General features: G+C 50.6%; 1 protein-coding gene and 2 long non-coding RNA genes across 5 annotated transcripts in view; 2 read left to right on the top strand and 1 right to left on the bottom strand.

Annotated features, from left to right (window-relative positions):
- Window positions 1-1,203: 1,203 nt before the first annotated feature.
- LOC123649494 lies at window positions 1,204-6,950 on the top strand. 2 transcript variants are annotated; one of them, XR_006739023.1, is made up of 3 exons: window positions 1,204-1,272; window positions 5,816-6,088; window positions 6,417-6,950. It is a non-coding gene; the product is annotated as an uncharacterized LOC123649494 (long non-coding RNA). The 2 variants fall into 2 exon arrangements; XR_006739022.1 differs by lacking the exon at window positions 1,204-1,272 and adding an exon at window positions 5,329-5,390.
- A 54-nt stretch (window positions 6,951-7,004) lies between these two features.
- On the top strand, window positions 7,005-12,091 carry LOC123649493. 2 transcript variants are annotated; one of them, XR_006739021.1, is made up of 5 exons: window positions 7,005-7,270; window positions 7,879-8,525; window positions 8,785-8,862; window positions 8,974-9,170; window positions 12,065-12,091. It is a non-coding gene; the product is annotated as an uncharacterized LOC123649493 (long non-coding RNA). The 2 variants fall into 2 exon arrangements; XR_006739020.1 differs by having other exon boundaries at window positions 8,703-8,862.
- The window catches only part of CRYL1 (crystallin lambda 1), an 87,848-nt gene continuing 79,632 nt past the window's right edge, over window positions 9,716-17,931 (bottom strand). The window contains exons 6-8 of the mRNA XM_045567688.1: window positions 15,915-16,020; window positions 10,625-10,731; window positions 9,716-10,261 (exon numbers count right to left, since the gene is read on the bottom strand). Coding sequence (XP_045423644.1) covers window positions 10,148-10,261; window positions 10,625-10,731; window positions 15,915-16,020 — 327 coding nt within the window. The 3' untranslated portion in view covers window positions 9,716-10,147. The remainder of the gene's footprint in view (window positions 10,262-10,624; window positions 10,732-15,914; window positions 16,021-17,931) is intronic.

Below are 17,931 nucleotides of genomic sequence, written 5' to 3'. Positions count from 1 at the left end.
AAGGGTTAATGTCTCTATCATATTTAGGTATATCATAGAGATATGCCTAAACTAACTCAGAAAAATGTGACCCAGCCACTTGTCAATTTGGAGCGGTATATTTGTTGGTGTGGTCATTTGATCAATGCTGGCTGTGAACCCTGCAGCGTGCGCTCCAGAAGGGCGCGGGCCACATCCCTTTTATTATTCTCTAGACCCCACACGTTGCCTGGTGCAAAGTGGGCCCTTAATAAATATTTATTTGGATGAGCGAATATATCATAAATGTCACAAATTCAGATGTGCAGAGAAAATGCAGGTTGCCCTGTCTGTGATGGAGCCCATCTTCCTGGTGAGCCGCTGCCAGGTAGCTACTGTGGAAGGAGTTGTCTCTGTCCATCTGGTCACCCCAGCCCAGCCACGTGATTTAAACCATCTCCTTAGGTAACTCGGTCTCTGCTTTATGAGTCGGGTAAGTGCATCCGTCTGACAGACTTCTGTTCCTCTCCAGGTATGTTGTGTGTGGTAGGAACTGACACACCTGTGTCCTGGTGGGGAAGGCAGCCCTGGCCTTGTGCTGTCCTGGGTGTGGCTGGCCCGGTCCCCGGGGCTTCTGTGGCATCTCCTGCTGATGTCTGAGTTGGGTGGACAGTGGCCTGTCTCTTACCCACGGGCCTAGAGCACTTGCCCTGCTAGCAAGGCCCCTATCTGTGTTAGGAAACCAAAGACCCTGAGTTTGAACTCACCACTCTCCCGACTGCAGCCCCTCACCTAACCCACCAAGGGCCTCACTTAATGTTCTGTTTCCCAAACACAAGGTTGTCTGGGAACCAGAACATTCATTTTCTCATCCTCCATAGCCATAACGTATCCAGTGTTATGCATTTCTGCCTGGGAGTCCTAAATTTGGAGAGTAACTTCCCTACCTAGCTCAGCTCCCACTAAACTTTCATTTGGCTGAGTGCCAATTACATGTAACATACCCAGGACTGTGTGAGCCACAGGATCTATCAGGAATGCTCTCTGCAATCAAAGGCAAACAGTACATGGGGATCATTTTCCCTGAGGCTTTGCCTACAAAGTCCCTCTGTTCATCCTATAGTCACGACAGTGCCTCGGTCCGTCAGAAAGCTCTGATCCTGTAAGCTTATCATGCACAGAGCTCTTCAGTTGTGGTCTGTGATCTAATTCATCTTTCCAGAAATCAGCCCTATGATGTTAACAGTGTTTCCTCTGAAGTTAATAGACGCATTGATGGGAGCTGAGCGTAGGATCCTGATGAACAAGGAACAGGTAATTCCCACAGTAGGAATATGAATCCTAAAATGTTTATCCTTGTGGTGACCTTAAAATGTTCTGTAGCAGAGGCTCAAATCAACAAGCAGTAGTCATTGAGCTGCCTACACTGGAGTAAATTCCTGTGCTACCTCATTCAGTCTTTCCCTTCCTCACTGTCTTTTATTTGCTAGGGCTTGATTTTAGGAATCTGGGCAAGAATGTTGCATCTACAGCAAAAGGGATGCTGAATTCCTGAGAGCAATTCCTGGGAATTAGGCTGTGACATCATCTGCTCCTAGACAGGAATCCACTCACAGTAGTACAGGCCTCAGCTCACAGAAAAGAGAATGCAATTTATGATGGATTCATTTGTCAGTGGAAGATAACTTGGGGATACTGAACACCATTTCTGGGGTACTTCAGTTCTTCACTGTTTCCCCTCCCCAAGTCTGTCTGGTTTTTGTAATGGAGACACATTTACACTTTCCCTAAAAGTGAGGGAAAATTCAGAAAGTAACAGGGAGGAAAGAACAGGCTTTGAAGCCAAACCGATCTGGGTTCTGATCTCCTTTGCAAAACTGATAACAAAATTACCTCCTTCCAGGGTTGTTTTGTGGATCAAAGATAATGTATGGACATAAAGGGCCACATGACAGTGTCAGGAGCATAGCAGGTGCTCAGTGAAATGGTAGCTATTACTACTGTGGGGCAAGGAAACCAGAGATTAGACCCACCTCCACCACATGCTTGCTCTGTGATCGTACTTTGGTTCCGTCCATAGAGTGTGAACAGTAACGGGGAAGACAAGCTAGATCCACCATGATCTGCGGGAAAGCACTATTCATCCCAGGATGTTTTGACCTTTGAAGTCTTCTGACTCCAGAAGTCTATAATTTAGGATCTGAAAAAGGGGTAATCTTGGTTGTACTATGGTATAGAACAGCATGAGAAGGTTTATCAAAGCACAGAGCTCAGCTGCCATAGCAATTCAGATATTATTTTCAAGGTCAGAGCTCCAATATGAAGATACCTATCTTCTCTATCATCCCACTGGGTGTTCAATTGTAGAATAGACAGACAGGAAAGGCAGGCTGTATTTTAGTATCAGAGCTATGGTGCAATGAATACTCTGATAAGCTAGAAAAATGAGCACTTATATCTTTTGGTGTTATGATTTAAAGACACTGTATTTTGAAAACCCCAAATTCTCTTACAGAAAATGTTAAACATAATCAAAATATTGTGCTTTTTCAACTGACAAATGCCTTCTCATTTACAAGCAAGCAATTTTTTCCATTATGGATTGGAAAGAAGGAAAAGTGGTTCTGCTGATCTAACTACTTCTGACCGGTTGAAGACAGGATGTGATCTATCTATCATCTACCATCTATCTCTATCATCTATCTATACACACACACACACACACACACACACACACACACACGCATATATATATATATATATATATATATAGAGAGAGAGAGAGAGAGAGAGAGAGAGAGAGAGGGAGAGACAGAGATCTTCAATTATTAGTAAAACTGAATTAAATGTCACCCTCTCTGCCTTTAAGAGTTAAATATCTGCCCAAAGTGTTCGGCAAGGAGTAGTTTACTCAGCTGCAGAGAATATTTGAGTGGAATAAGCATTTTTCTAAAGGATTGTTTTTATTATGATCTTAAGCACAATAACAACAGTGGCCCTAATACTTGGAAGAATGCCTAGTTCAGGTGGCTTGTCAGAAACAATTTTCTCAAGTCCTAGTATTATGCAAGAATTATTGGTTCAGTTTTCAAAAGTTAACTAATATCAAATGTAAGCTTTTCTTGTGAAAAATAAACTTTCTTACTTTGTGAAGACCGTTTTCTTAGTGTGGCACGTGGAGGCAGCGTCCAGACCCCAGACTGGGGAAGACACACTTCTTACCCCACCCCCTTCTCCTGTGCCGTGTCAGCTCGGGCGTCTCTGAACCCCGTGAACAGCAAATTTTGAATTGGGTCTGATTGGATTAGTCTGTCATGATTTAACATGATATGACTCAAGCTTTTCTTTTCCCAATTTTTTTTCTTTTTTTTTTTTTTTTAGTTTCCCAGCTAATTTCTTTCTATTTTTAGTAGAGAGGGGGTCTCAAACTCTTGAGCTCAAGCGATCCTCCCACCTCGGCCTCCCAGGGTGTTGGGATTACAGGCCTGAGCCTAACACCTGGTCTGGTGTTTTCCTTTCTGGAAGACTTTTGATGATTGAGTCCATCTTTTTTTAATGGTTATAGAACCATTCAGGTTTTTTATTTTGTCTTTTAGAGTGAATTTTGATAAATTATATTTTCTAGGAAACTGTTCCCTTTTTCCAAATTGTTCATTTAGTTGGCATACAGAAGTTGTTTATAATATTGTCTTATGACCTTCGAACGAGTGTGGAATCTGTGGTGGGGGGGTGTGTGTGACGCTAGCCCTCCGTGTCGCTGCCGAGATCTACTTGTGTGTTAGGAGTTTTTTGCGGAACTGTAGTTTTATAATTCCATCATTCTTAATTTATTAGCTTGAGTACACACAGAACAATGTGCCTTCCTCAACCGTTTGGTCACCCTGAGGCCTATTTCACATCAGAGAAGCAGGTTAAATGCCTGGGCCCTTTTCTTTGCCATTTTTCAGAGTCATGAGCTAGTCTGTGACAGCTCCAAAAACTACTGATGAGGTTTTTGAAAATTTATTAGTATCCCTTATAAACATGTGGATTTTGACATACTGGCTGTGCTGTAACACACTGCAGTCTTTTCCTTATTGATGCTGACGTCTGTCCCACCTTGGGCCAGTGAGACCCCCTCCTGTGGGCCCTTGTTCGGACCCACCCTGAGGTTTAGGGAGCATCCTTGCTTACTGGTGCGTCCTCTCTGGTTTTGTTTGTTTGTTTGTTTTAGATTGTGGCCCAGTACTTCCTCACTATCTTCTTTTAGCTCTTCTGTGCCTTTAATATTTTTAGATACTCATTTTCTGTGTGGCCTCAGTAGAGGCTTGTTCTTAATTACTAATTACCTAAACGATCGTTACCAGAAGTGGCCAAAAGCTGAGACACCCGTTCATGGGTTTATTTAACAAGTGTTTGTTGAGCGCCCACTCGGTGCTAGATGCTAGGGGGACTGAACAGGGGAAACAGGAGTCGCCGTCCTCAGAGAATCTGCGGGCAGTTGTCAGTCGGAGCGAGGGCACCACAGCCCCCCAGAGCGAAGCCCCGGTGCGGAGGTTCAGGCGGAGTTTCCAGGGAAAGGGCAGAGCCAGGGCAGCTCCCTGGAGGAGGTGACCCGGAAGCGCCAGCAGGTAGGGGCGGGCCGGGAAGGCGCTGGCTTCTTCCCGGTCAGCTGTAGCTGATGTGTCCACCAGGCAGAGGCGGCTGGGGACGTTCCGAGGTCACGTGCCAGCGGCCTCCTACGGCCATCCTCAACAAGGCCGCCTCCGGGAAAGGAGACCAGAGCTCACCGGTAGCTTGTTTTTGCAGGATTTCACAATTCGCACTGATAATCTAGCCTCTACTCAGAAACACGAGACGCAGCAGAGGAAACTTTCTGTTCACGATTACCCCTCTGCGAAGCCTCTCACATTAATTCTTGCAAAGGCCGGAGGGGTAGGCGGCAAACTTTGATCTAATACATATTTTTCTTTTTTTCTTTCTTTTTTTTTTTTTAATTTTTTTTCTTTTTATTTTATTTATTTATTTTTTATTTATTTATTTTTTTTGAGACAGAGTCTCGCTCTGTTGCCCGGGCTAGAGTGAGTGCCGTGGCGTCAGCCTCGCTCACAGCAACCTCAAACTCCTGGGCTCAAGCGATCCTCCTGCCTCAGCCTCCCGAGTAGCTGGGATTACAGGCATGCGCCACCATGCCCGGCTAATTTTTTTCTATATATATTTTTAGTTGGCCAGATAATTTCTTTCTATTTTTAGTAGAGACGGGGTCTCACTCTTGCTCAGGCTGGTCTCGAACTCCTGACCTTGAGCGATCCACCCGCCTCGGCCTCCCAGAGTGCTAGGATTACAGGCGTGAGCCACCGCGCCCGGCCCTAATACATATTTTTCTACAGCCAACTTGCTCCTGAAATGAAAGAGAGAAAAGTGGAAGTGAGATCACTTTAGGAATCGTTCAGGTAAAAACAAAACTAAAACAAAACAGAAAAAGTAGCACAGTTTATCTGAGGACACAAAATTAAAAGGCAATTTTCCCAAAAAAGGTAAAAGGAGCATTTCAGATCCTCATGAAAACAAAAAAAGGAGACTGCCGGCCCAGAGCACGGGACCGGCCGGGAGCCCCCATGCTCGGCCAAGGAGAGGCCAGACCTGAGGTTCTGGAGCCTTCCTGGGCTCGGTTAGGGAGCTGTGGGGCCAGAGGTGTGAGGGGGCAGAAGGAGCCAGAATTCTAGAGGGGAAAGTGAATCCTGAGGCAGGGTGCTGGGGGTCGTTGACCCAAAACACTTGGGCCCAAAGATCTAAAAACTGCAGAAAAGCCAAGGCCAAAGGAAAGGGAGCAGAAAGAGCCCGCACTCCAGCTAAACACAGATGACCTTTCCCGCAGGAGCCAACTTCTCACAAGGAAGAAAACAAAAGGTCACCACGGTGAACCTGAAGGATGCCTGGGACCCGCAGCCCTGCCTCCCTCCGCTCCCTTCCATCCCCCCCTTCTCTCCTCCTGCTCCCTCCTCTCCCCTCCCACCCTCTGCTCCCTTCCTAGAACCCTGGACTGGTGTCCTTTAAAGGACAGCAGGAAATTTCACGCCGAGTGCCAGGTGTCTGGTGACACGGGGTATCCTCCCTGTCCAGAGCCACCTGGACAGGCAGAAGTTTAAAGGTAAGGGAATGCGTAAGTTCTCCATTTACTTTGAAGCACAGCATGTCATCTGCAGACTTGTTGGTTAAATTTGGCCCTAGAAAACCTCCTGGGGTCCACAGCCCAGGCCTAACGTACACCCAGCAGGTGGCCGTTAGTGCCTGGTGCCACAATGCGGGGTTTACCCGAGTCATTGCTGTATCCAAGGGTCTGAGGCACAATCAGCGCTGCCCACCAGAGCTTTCTGCAAGCATATAAATGCTCTCTGTCTGGGCTGTGCCACCCGTTCCCACTGTCCCTGTGTGGTTGGTGCAAGCAGGGACTTCTTAATGTTACTTAATAAACACAGGGAGATACCAGGGAGCAAACGGAGGTGGCGCTTGCCCTCATGAAGCTGCTAGTCCGGCAGGAGAGTCGGAAAATAAAATCAACACGTGAATCCAACATCAAAGAGTTTCATAAGGACCAGGAAGAAACCGAGCAGCTTCCCGTGGCAGAGGAGGGCAGTGAGCCCCCTGAGCCCGCGCTTGGAGAATGCCCTCCAGAGAGAACCTTCCGGCTGAGACGTGCAGGGTAAGAGAAGGCTCCAGGCTGGTGCTGGGACGGGGGTCAGCAGGGTATTGCAGCCGCGGCAGAGGACAGAAGTCTGGGTTGGATGTTAAGTGCAGATCCAGAGGCTTTAAGCAGCAGGTGGCATCTGAGTGCATCGTTAAGGTCTCTCTGGCTGCCATGTGTCGAGGAGAGGGGAGGTGAGTGTGAGAAGGTGGGTCCAGCCACCCCTTGGGGGCCCTGGCTTTCACCGGGCAGTCTGGGGGGGTGTTCACGTGGAGCGGGGTGAAGACTCGACTGCGTGCGACCCGGGAGCAGGGGAGCCACCGACCTGGCCTGGTGCCCCGGCCCACAGAGCCTTCCCAGGAGCCTGACAATGCACCCGACCCCCAGGGAACAAAAGTGGCAGCGGGTACCCCGTGCCCGGCCCCCCTGTGGTCAGGGCCGGCCCCTCTGGGCAGGAAGCCACGAGGCAGAGCTGGCGGCTGCACAGACCCAAGCTGGCTGAAGCCAGCACGGAATTGGTGGATCGCAGGGACCCCACCGCTAGCCCCTTAAGCTAAACGTGCAGAGCGGGGCCACATCTGGACCCCGTGCACACGGATCTGAGCTGCTGCTTTGGGAAAGAAGACACGTGGACTCGGAGCCCAACCTGTGAGTAACTGTGTGTTACACACTGTGGATGGGGATTTATAGATTTGCATTGCTGAGAAAATGACTCAGAAACCAGTCAGAACAATATCTGATTGGGCTGGTCCTTCCAATTAACTTCCCACTTTCTAACAGTAATTCACAGTGAGGAAGCCCAGCAAACTCCCACGATGAAGGCCACCATCCCAGCAACATCACTGTGGCAGGTCGTGTCCTCCATATGCAATGTGACGAGGAGGCACTTCACCTCTGGGGTGTTCTTTTCAGGACCCAATTCCAGTCTAATGAGAAAAAATCCTGGATATTCCCCAGGATACCTGGCCAGGCTCCTTAGGACCGTCAAGGTCATGGAAAGCAAGGCAAAGCTGAGAAACCGGCACAGACCAGAGGGGACCGGGAGACGGGTCAACGGATGCAGTGTGATGGCCTGGGGGGTCCTAGAACAGAAAGAGGATATTTATGGGAAAACTGGTACCTGAACCTGTGCAGCTGCTACACTCATCACAGCGCCCAAGCTCCTGGGCAGCGGGTTCCCTGCGGGGCAGACTGAAAGGCAGGGCTCCCCCAGGCTGAAGCTGCTCCTTTCTCATTCTTCCCACTTATCTCTGAAGGACACGGTCACCTGGTCTCCTGCCTGGGGGCGCTCACAGACCTGGCTCTCCCTCCCGCTCCACCTCCGACCAATTCTGGGCTCTGCCTCCCTGAAGCTGGGCCCAGGGGCCCAGACGTGCACTCCGTGTTCTCAGGCTGGAGGGCCCGAGGTGGGGCCCCCGGCAGCCCCGCGGCCGCGCCTGCTGACTCTCCCTCCTCGCCCAGCGCTTCCGCTGCGGTGTGTGTCCGAACACGCCCGATGTCCACACAGCTGCCAGGCAGCAACAGTGGGAAGACGGAACGTAGACATGTAAAAGGACATGCTCCAAGCCACGCCACGTCCACCCTGCATGCGGGCACTGCGGTGCCACCATGGCTGCCCCTGCGCCCCCGAGGCCACTTGGCACAGAACACGTGGTGCACCGAGGCCAGGGGCCCGCCAGTGGGACCCTCGAGGCTCACCGGGGGAGCGTGGCAGGGAAGCAGCTTGAGGGGACAGCAAGGCCCTGGCTGCTGCCCGGGGAGAAAGCCCCGCAGTGGGTCCCAGGGAGGGAGCGATGAGGGGTTTAGCCAGAGTCCTGGGAGCCTCTGAAACAGAATCCGATGAAGAGAAGGATCCTTTTCCGGGCAGGAAACCTGCTGCATGTCCAGCCACATCAACTTCTCGGTAAGTTTGCCTATCGGGGCAGTCACTTCCTGAATCCCCTTATCTTGTAAGTGACGCCAGTGCTGCTGTGTCATTGCCTGGCCCCGCCATCACCTTTCTCTCGGGTTCTCCGAGGACTGTCAGTTCTGCCCCAGGACGGTCTGAGTTCACGGCCTGACCGGTCCTCACCTGCACCAGGGCCGCTGCACGCCCTGTCTCCAGGTGGCCCCTTTAGGATGAACCGAGACCCTGACCTGGGCAGGCCACTCCCCCCCTGCAGACTGTTCTGGCACCAGGTGACGCTCGAACCGTGGCTGTGGTCCCTTCGGCCTCCTCACCAGAGCTCTCTTCCAGCCTGGTGAGCAGCCCCCTTCCAGAGCACCCGGCCCTTCCCCACGCTCTGCCTCTGCCAAGGTACCCCCTTGGCTTCCCCCTGGTACCAAGCCCCTCACCGGCCACCTCCTTGAAGCCTTCCAGGGCACACCAGGGAGGCAGCTGGCCTTGCTCTCCTGCATGCAGGACTCGTCTGGAACACCAACCCCGTTTTATTCTTTTGTTGTCTTACTACAACCTTCTAATGGGCAGATCACGTGTGAGGCCTGGCGCATCGCAGACACTCAGTGCGTTGTGAGGATGAGGGAACGTGATGAACGAGTCTGTGCACAGGTCAGACAAGAGGGACCCCTTCCACGTCCTCCTGGGGGGGGGGAACACTGCTTCCAACACAGCGGCTGGGCCCCAAGGAGAGGCATCGCCCTTCAGTGAAGCCAAACACCTGAAAGCCTGGCAGCTGTAGGGGGCCTTGCTGTGGCACCCAGTGATCAAAGTCACGTGATTCGTGTGGCCATAGGGGTGGGGAGTGCATGTGCTGGTACTTCCCAGAGTGTTCTGGGAACTAGAGCTAGGAAGACACTTCACGTCAAAAAAGAGAATGGATTGTTGGATTAAACAGGTATCTATACTTGGTGCCTTTAATTTGCCACAGACAGGGGTTGGGCAGCCAACGGTATTCCCCAACCTCCGTCTGACCACAGGGCCGCAGGGCACGGTGGACCCTACTCTGGGAAACACGGGCCCAGGTTGGATTTTTGCTGAATGAGGGACAAAGGTCCCAGAACTAAGCATTTGCTTATTTCCCATTCATCGTGGTTGCTCTGAAACATGCCAGTCGTGGGGATCAAACACCATCTTTCCCAGAAAAAGAAAAAGGATGTCTTTATATACTCATGAACTTTTATTCAGAATAATCATTAGCAAAATGAAAGCAGTTGCCTCACAAATGCAGCATCAGCGAATACGCACAAATGGATTAGAAAATATTTATAAAGCTATTTTGCCACAGATTCAAATGAAACTACAATCAGGGGCTACAAAATACAGCCATACGTAACCACTCTGAAAACAAAAACTGAAAATCTTCAAACCCTGTGCCTGGGGGGTGGAGGGGGGCAGGAAACCCACAGCCCCGAGGACCCCAGCGCTGCTGCCACATCCCCCCCAGGCTGTGACCCAGTGACTGGAAGGCCACCCGGCGCCAGCGCAGGGTCTCTACGGCACGTCACTGTGCGGAGATCTGATTAAGTGCTCTGATTTTCTCAAACAGGACTTCCAATGAGAGGAGTGGCAGTCACAGCACGAGAAACTCACTGGGGCTGCATCTGACGCTTCAGCTTGGAGAGTCGCATGAGGCAGTCGTCCCTCCACTGCCTTCTGGCAGCTAAGTTCTCTGGGTCATCAGGAACCTTCATGCACATGGCCTGGGAGAAGGAAGAGGAAAGAAAGCAGCATGAAGAAGAAATAATAATTTACCAGGAGTGTAACTGAAGTCCCTGTTTATGCAACTTGCCCATAAATTGCTTTCAAAAGGGCATTAAACTCTCAATTATCATAAGCTTTCTTCCAAGCCTTTAGAGACCTAAGTCCCTGGGAGACAAGTCAAGAGGAATTACTAGCTCACGGTCACATTGCTCTTACAGCGTCCTGCCGACATGATGGAACCATGGACAGACAGGGTGAGGAAGGAGGAATCACCAATTTCAAGAGCCAACGTTCCAGCTCCAGGTGAAGGCCCACTGGCGGCAGACGTGCGCCTGCACGCTTCCGTGCACCAAGTCTCATACCTGATTAACCTTCTCAACCGTGTCCCTGGAAAACTCTGGAATGGGTCCAAACGTCTTCAGGACACGTTTCATGCCTTCGCTGTATCTGTCACAGTAGTTTAACATACCTGAAATTCCAAGAAAACAAGAATCCACAATAGCAGCAAGAATGTTCCATAGCTGCAAACTAAAGTGTTCACAGGGCTTTGCTCTGGGCTCCGGTTAACTGCGTTCCCCTCTTCCTGGGGATAGAGGGAGGCCAGGCCCGCCGACTGCCTCTGGCCCATTTCCAACAGCGTCCAAAACCAGACAGACCCAGCAGTGGGTCAGTTAGCCCAAGAAGGTAACAAGGAAACAATGAAACTGCAGGATTTACAGAAATCTGGAGCTTGGCTCTCCCTACCCCACAAGACCTGGGCATAATTAATTTAAAATAAAAGCAATCAGTACTAGATACTCTCAAAAAAAAAAAAAAAAGACAAATACCTTCCAGGTTTGGTTTTGATTGACCTACACGGATGGGAAAGCCTAAATTCACTGGGTTTCAATTTTGTCTCAAATAGTTCTCCCTCCTGTGTGCAAAAATTCCCCGAGAAGTTGTTTTGAAGGGTAAAAAATTCAAACGTACCAAGTTTTCTGACATTAGCACCTGCAATTAACTGGTGGATTCTCTTTTTAAAGGAAGGGGTTTCATTCACCCAACGTAAGTGTTGACTTGGCGATGCAGAAACGCACGGACTCCCCAAGGGCCCTGGCACGGGCGAGTTGGATGGCTCGGCAATGCTGCAGAGCAGACCACCTATACGTTTGTTAGAAATTATTTACTTTCCCTATTTATTTATTCAGACTAAGACAAAATCTAAACACAAATAAAGTTTATTCCTTTTAGGGTGGGGGACGGAGACACAAGAATCGGATAAGCTGCAAAGAGCAGCACGTCCCCCACCTGCGGGACAGCAGCCCCCCGAGACACTCACGGGCGCAAATGCAACCTCCCTCCCGACCTGAGCAGCTGCGGCCACGGGCTTCACTCCACGCACCACACTTGCCTCGCGCTTACTCTCCATTCTCCGAACAAGTGTTCCTCTTTCACTTTTCTGTGAAATCATTCAAATCTCCGAGGGGCTTTCTGGAACTTTCTTTCCCTACTGCCTTTTATAAAATTTGTAAAGTTTTATAGGGACACTTAACAAAATAGAATAAAATGTGGTGGAACTCTTTACAGGACAATTCCTAATCCCCCATTTGTTCAGGAAACCAGTTAAAATTTCTATTGTAACAGCCAGGTGTGGTGGCACACACCTGTGGTCCCAGCTACTTGGGAGGCCGGGGCAGGAGGATCGCTTAAGCCCCAGCATTTGAGACCAGCCTGGGCAAAACAGCAAGACCTGTCTCAAAAACACAAAACAAAAATTTCTATCTATTAATACATAAAAACCCTTTCTTTGCCATGTGCTCCAGGCTTCCTGCAGCCGGGGTGAAGGTGGGGGCCACACCTCGTGCCCACGACGCTGATCATGGCCGCACGTGCTCCCAACACAGGGCACTCAGTGACGAGGCTCAGGACCTGAATCTGCCCTTGTACAACCAAGCGCCCGTAAGTTTATGACTGACTTATTTGCAACACCTCCCCTTCCATTTAGAGAGGGATATTTTCTACAGTAAGTTTGGCTTTTCTATACCACAAGAGGGGAACTGAGTGGGAATTACTCTAACATATTAATCGGAAATGGAGAACACAAGACAACCCACTTCCCTGCGTTGCCCGCGTCTGCCCTTCCCGCTGCTCCTACCCCGCACGGCCCTCCCTGTTTTCCTCCTGTGCCTCCGCGCCCGTGCCCCGAACTCCCTCGCAGGGCTGAGCTGCTTGGAAGACTCAGAACCTAATGTCTTAAGGGTACTTATGTGGAAAACAAAGCAAAACAAAACAGAAAGAAGAGTTGATTCTCACGAGATTAGACTATCTTGCTGCTCCCTAACTTGGGGTCCCTCAGCTGTGAGCCCCCAAGGGCGGGGCAGCGGGTTTTCTCGAACCTGCAGCATTGCGGTGCTCAGGCAGGATGCCTTCCTGTTCCCACCATGGAGCAGGCGCCTGGGGTGGCCTTGACCCTGGCCGGGGGACACAGCCCTCCGGAATGCCACGTGCGCCACCGCTCTGGGAGTTGAGTTTCTTGGAGAGTCCTAGTTGCTACCCACCCCAGAGGGGTCTGGTTCTCACGCAGCCTACGAACCCACACCTACGTGAATTCACCTGCTTTTAAGAGGCAGGGTTTCACAGATCTCATTACGAAACATCAAAAAGGCCTCAAAGCACAGAGCGGCATCATCTAACTCCTCCACTCGGGATCGGGTTCCCACCTAGAGGACTGGCCCGGGGTCGGGGAGGTGGAAGCCGCCCGGGCTCCCTGTCCTGGCCAACCCCAGCCCCAGCAGCCCCCGCCGTTTTTGCCGGCAAACAGCAGCTCCCCACAAATGAACCAAAGCCCCCAGGTAGGCACCCGGATTAGAAACAGACAAGCGTCTACACGTACACGTAACGGAAATTTTATGAGGTAAAATGGTAAATAAACATCCACTTCCCCTGGAGGCGATTTCCAGGGGCTGCCAGATCCTGAGGTGGCCTCGTTTCACAGTAGAACAAACACAGGAGGAGAAGCCCGAACAGCCCCAGGGACGAGAGGGAGCAGCTGCCGACCTGCTAGTCTAGTCTAAAGCTCAGCAAAGAAGCAAACCAGGCGGGACACCCTGGGTACCTGGGCTCAGAGGTTTCTACTCCACAGCGAAAGATACCCCTAACTGTATTCCTCTCTCAGGTACCTGCAAATCTTTCTGGGAGAATTAAAAGAACCTAGGAAAGTAGTAAGTTAAACAAATAAGACAAAACTATACGAATACGACATGTATTAAGGACTAAATACGTGCCAGCCATCCAGCCAAGTGCTCCCATCTGGTTCAATTCTCACTGCCCCCGGGAGGCAGTTACTATCATGTCCCCATTTCACAGATGAGGAAACTGAGGTGCACTGAGCTTAAGTAACTCTCCCAAGCCAGGACAGGGCCCAGCGACCGGCTCCATAGCCAGAACCACTATTGTGAGACCTTGTTCTTAAAAAGTAGCCAAAAGGCAAAGTAAGCACACCAGCCTCCTGTTTCTCAGGAACTATTTTATTAGATTAAAAGCAAATTCTAAAATATTTGAACTAGTTCTAGATAAATGGTAGCTTTTAAGACTAATAACCACCCTTAACCTGAGATGCTGGCTTTACGAAAACAACATCAGAAAAAAAAGAGAAAATTCTCTCAAACTCCAATCTTGATATATTCTGGGTGACACTGTGAAGAATAATGGCCATTTCCATTGGTTCTCAACCAGATCTTATAACCGTCTAACTCTGGTCTTTGGAATGCTCTGAAGTTGAAAATTACATCCGCCCAGCCTGATCACATTAAGCCAATTAGGTTTTCCTATCATACCTGCTGTGTTTGAAATTGTCATGGCCTCCTTCCTGTCTGCCACCCGTTTGATTCTTGGGTTTCTGGTTTCATTGGCTTCTGTTTCTATTTGTTTGAAAGTCAAAGCTGTTCTCAGTTCTCTACCTATCAATTTCTCAGGATACCTCAATTATCTTATTTTTCTCAAGGGAAAAAAGAAAAAAGAAAACCGCGGTGGTAACAGGCAGAGCCTACCTACATTTCGAATGCTTAAATGCGCTCACCACTTTTGAGGTTCTGGTCGCAAAACATCTGAAGTTATCCAAGACTTCATTTTAATGATACTTCAAAACTCTTGTTTCACTTGCAGACAGCATCTTTCTTTACCTTGTCTTCCTACGTTCAGTGGTTATCCTCCCGCACAGCTAATGGGCTGGCGCTGGGAGACGACAGCCCCCCTTTCCTTCAGCTGCTCTTGGCAAAGCTCAGCGCTGGGCACCCACAGCAAAGGACGGGCTGCACGTGCAGGGCGCGCGGCCGGTCCACTCGGGACTCACGTGTGCACCTGCTGTGTGCAGGAACATGCCTGGTAAAACTGCCTGAGTTATTCGTTGGAAAGTATATTTCATTTACTGTGAAAATGACTACTAAAATGCCGTGGAATTATAGAACTGAAGTCAGACTCAGAGAGAGGTCACCAATGCCAACTCCCCCTCACTGCAGTTTCCTCTCAACGTCCAAATGTCCCCCAGCGGGTAGCCAGGTGCCCCGCTCGAGCCTGCCCCTCACAGCGCGGCCCTCTCTGGACATCAGCTTCAGTTACTAGAAAGTTCTTCCTGGCACGTACTAAGCCCTGACCTGTCTGCCTGCCATTTCCAGTCTTTTGATCTGTCCACAAAAGACCTGGACAGGCAGACACCTCTCTGGTCACCTTTTTCTGGGTAAGTCTGAGTTTCTCAGTATCCTTGGTTAAATGCAGACTGTGGAGCTGCATACAATATTCCCTTTCTCTTTCTACATGTTTTCCAGCTTGGTATTATTAATCTACATAATTGTAGAAGTCTCTGACAACAGAGAAAAGCAAAAAAGATAATAAAAGTTACTCATAGCTTTGACACCAAGAGACAGCTGGTAATATCTAGAGGATATCTTTCTAGATTTTTATACATAGCTTTTACGATTTGTTTTAATTATGTTCAGGTTTTTTATTTGTTGTTTTTCAAATGATGTCTTCTTTTGGGATGATTTAAAAATCTCACTGATGGAGTTTCATTCTTGGAAGCGTCTTGTCCTCCTAAAGGCGTCCATCCTTTGGAGTCACAGGTCACCGGCTCAGATCTGCGGCCTGGCCTCCTGCGTCGTCGAGGTGAACGCCTGGCCCGCCCCGCCCCAGCGCACCGCCCGGGGAAGCACCTCCTCCAGGCTCCCTTGCCTTCCGGAAGGGACACCTAGGGCTCAACAGGTCACACTTGGAAGCTGCTCATAGTTAGGCAGAAGACACGTCCAGCAGAGGCCCAGTCGGCCAAGTCTGCCCTCCCAGCCTTTTCTTCTTGCCTCTCTAAATAACTTCCTCATCTTCCTCAGGAAAGTGCAACTTTCTCTTCTGCAAGGCTGGAGGACATGCAGCAAAGTCTCCGTGACATAACCGCCTCTGTTCCTTTGAGCTGTCACCTGAGCACGCTTCACCACACGGAGCCCTGAGGTGCATGAATTCCACGTGGATTCACACCTCAGTGCACACAGCTGTCCCAGCCATCGTCTCCTGCGGATGCTACAGTCTCTACTCAGTTGTAAGAAAAGGCAAAATTTGACTGTTTGCAAGACCCACGAAAGTACTAATAGCACAGAATTCCCACCTGAGCCCCGAACGCACGCGTACCTTCCGCATTGAGATGCATCGTTTCCAGGGGCCCGATGAACGCGTACCGCGTGCCCAGCCCTTCCGACATGACGAGGTCGAGGTCGGTGGGAGACAGCACTCCTTCCTGCGTGGGGAGAACGGGCGGCACACAGATGAGTTCTCTGCAAAGAACCGTCACTCCCACCCTAACTTCTTTAGAGCAGGATCCCAACATACTCCCCAGAGCGCTAAGCAGGTTGCGTGTTCCTCATCTGCAACGCTTGGGACCAGAAAGGTCTCGGGTTTCAGATGGTTTTCAGATTTTAGAATATGTGCATATACGCAGTATCTTGGGGATGGGGCCCAAGTCTAAACATGAAAGTCATTTATGTTTCATAGACACCTTATACACGTAGCCTGAATGTAATTTTATATAACATTTTCAATAACTTTGCACATGAAAAAGTTTGCATACACTGAACCCTGAGAAAGCAAAGAGTCCCTATCTCACTTCGGCACTCAAAGTTGCAGATTTTGGAGCATTCTGGATTTCGGATTTGGGATACTCAACCTGTAGTAGTATTTTGATTAAATTTTATATACAAAACTATAATATATAATGGGTTCTGAAAAGAGGCGATTTTGTGAAATGGCCAAATACCAGCTCACCTTTTCCCTCCCTGCAATCCACCCAGACTTGACATCCACTCCTCCCAACCCCACCCTCAGCCTGTGACTGCCTGCAGCTGCGGGGCAGCGGGAGAGGCTGCAGGCAGGGCAGCGAGGAAGGGGGACCAGAGGAAAGGGGCAGGGGGCCTTTCTGGACATCTGCCCAGGACTCGGGCTGAGATCAGAACCATCCAGAGCAGGAGGGTGCTCTACAGGCTCCACCTGCCCGTGAGTTCCACCTCCCCGTGAGTTCCACCTCATCAGCTTTTAATGTTCTTTGATAAAATGTAGCTTAGAACCATGGGTTTGTTTGCCAAGGCGGGGCCCTAGAATCGTCTGCAAATGTGAATTGCAAAGTGAGAGGCAAGTCATGAGTTGAGGTGAGACGTCCAGTCTGCCATCTGTGTCACTTGGCCTCGTGTGGCTTTGGGGATGAAGCAGGAATCCACCGCGGTTCACTCCCTTTGGGGGTGTCTGCACCGTGGGCATTTCGACTGCCAGTGGGCGGCCTTGAGGGAGTGGGCACGTTCTGCCCTACCCTTTCACAGGTCAGACTGGCAGGCTTCCCGGGGACGCTGCCACTCCGGGTCTCATCTCCTGAGCACTGCCTCTCACAGAGTGCTGTGGGGACAGAGGCCACTAACTGCCACTGGCAGCCTGGTGGCCCTGGCAGGCCTCAGCTGGGGGCCAGGTTCTCCTACTCCAGGGGCACATCCACACGCCTGCTCCCGCCCCCAGCCACAAGCCCGGGCAGGCGGCCCACCACACACGACCTCTTCGCTTGGGCTGTGGGCGAAGCCTCTGCCTCCCCCTGGAAGGGCTGCCTGTCGGCCCAGGGCAGGGCCCCGTGGTGCACAGGGAACAGCCTCCCACCTTGCAGGTGGCCTCTGCTGTCCTGCCACCTGTGGGAGCTCCTGCTTCCAGGCTCCAAAGGCCACCAAACGGGTCACCCAAGAAGCTGAGCAAGAAAGGGGATTTGCAACCCCTGTCACTGGCATCTCGGCTGCTGTGACGACACACAGGTGGTCTCAGGTGTGTGTGGCAGTTTGGACACCCGGGTTCACCTGCAAAGATCCCCGTGGTGATGTGGGCGCAGAGGACGGAGCCCAGAACCACGATGAGGACAGCCACGCAGCTCACTGTGGCCGAGCAACTCCCTCTTCAAGAACCACTTTCTTTAGTTTTGGCTGCAGACAATGCTGAGGTGTGCTGCGAAGTGGGTGCACCGTGTTCCCCGCCTCCAGCACTGTGCGGAAGAGTCCCCGTTGCCCCACGTCCTCTCCAACACTTGGCGCCCTCAGGTCTGCAGAGCCTCAGGCTTGCTAAGCTGGCAGGGTATACTGGTGTCTGCTCGTGCTGAGTCACCCTACCATGTGTCATCTGGACT

This window comes from Lemur catta, chromosome 13, assembly GCF_020740605.2.
Source record: "Lemur catta isolate mLemCat1 chromosome 13, mLemCat1.pri, whole genome shotgun sequence".
NCBI classification, from domain to species: Eukaryota; Metazoa; Chordata; class Mammalia; order Primates; family Lemuridae; genus Lemur; species Lemur catta.
Note: the sequence above shows the minus strand (reverse complement) of the source record. Positions and strands in the feature narration are given on the sequence as shown.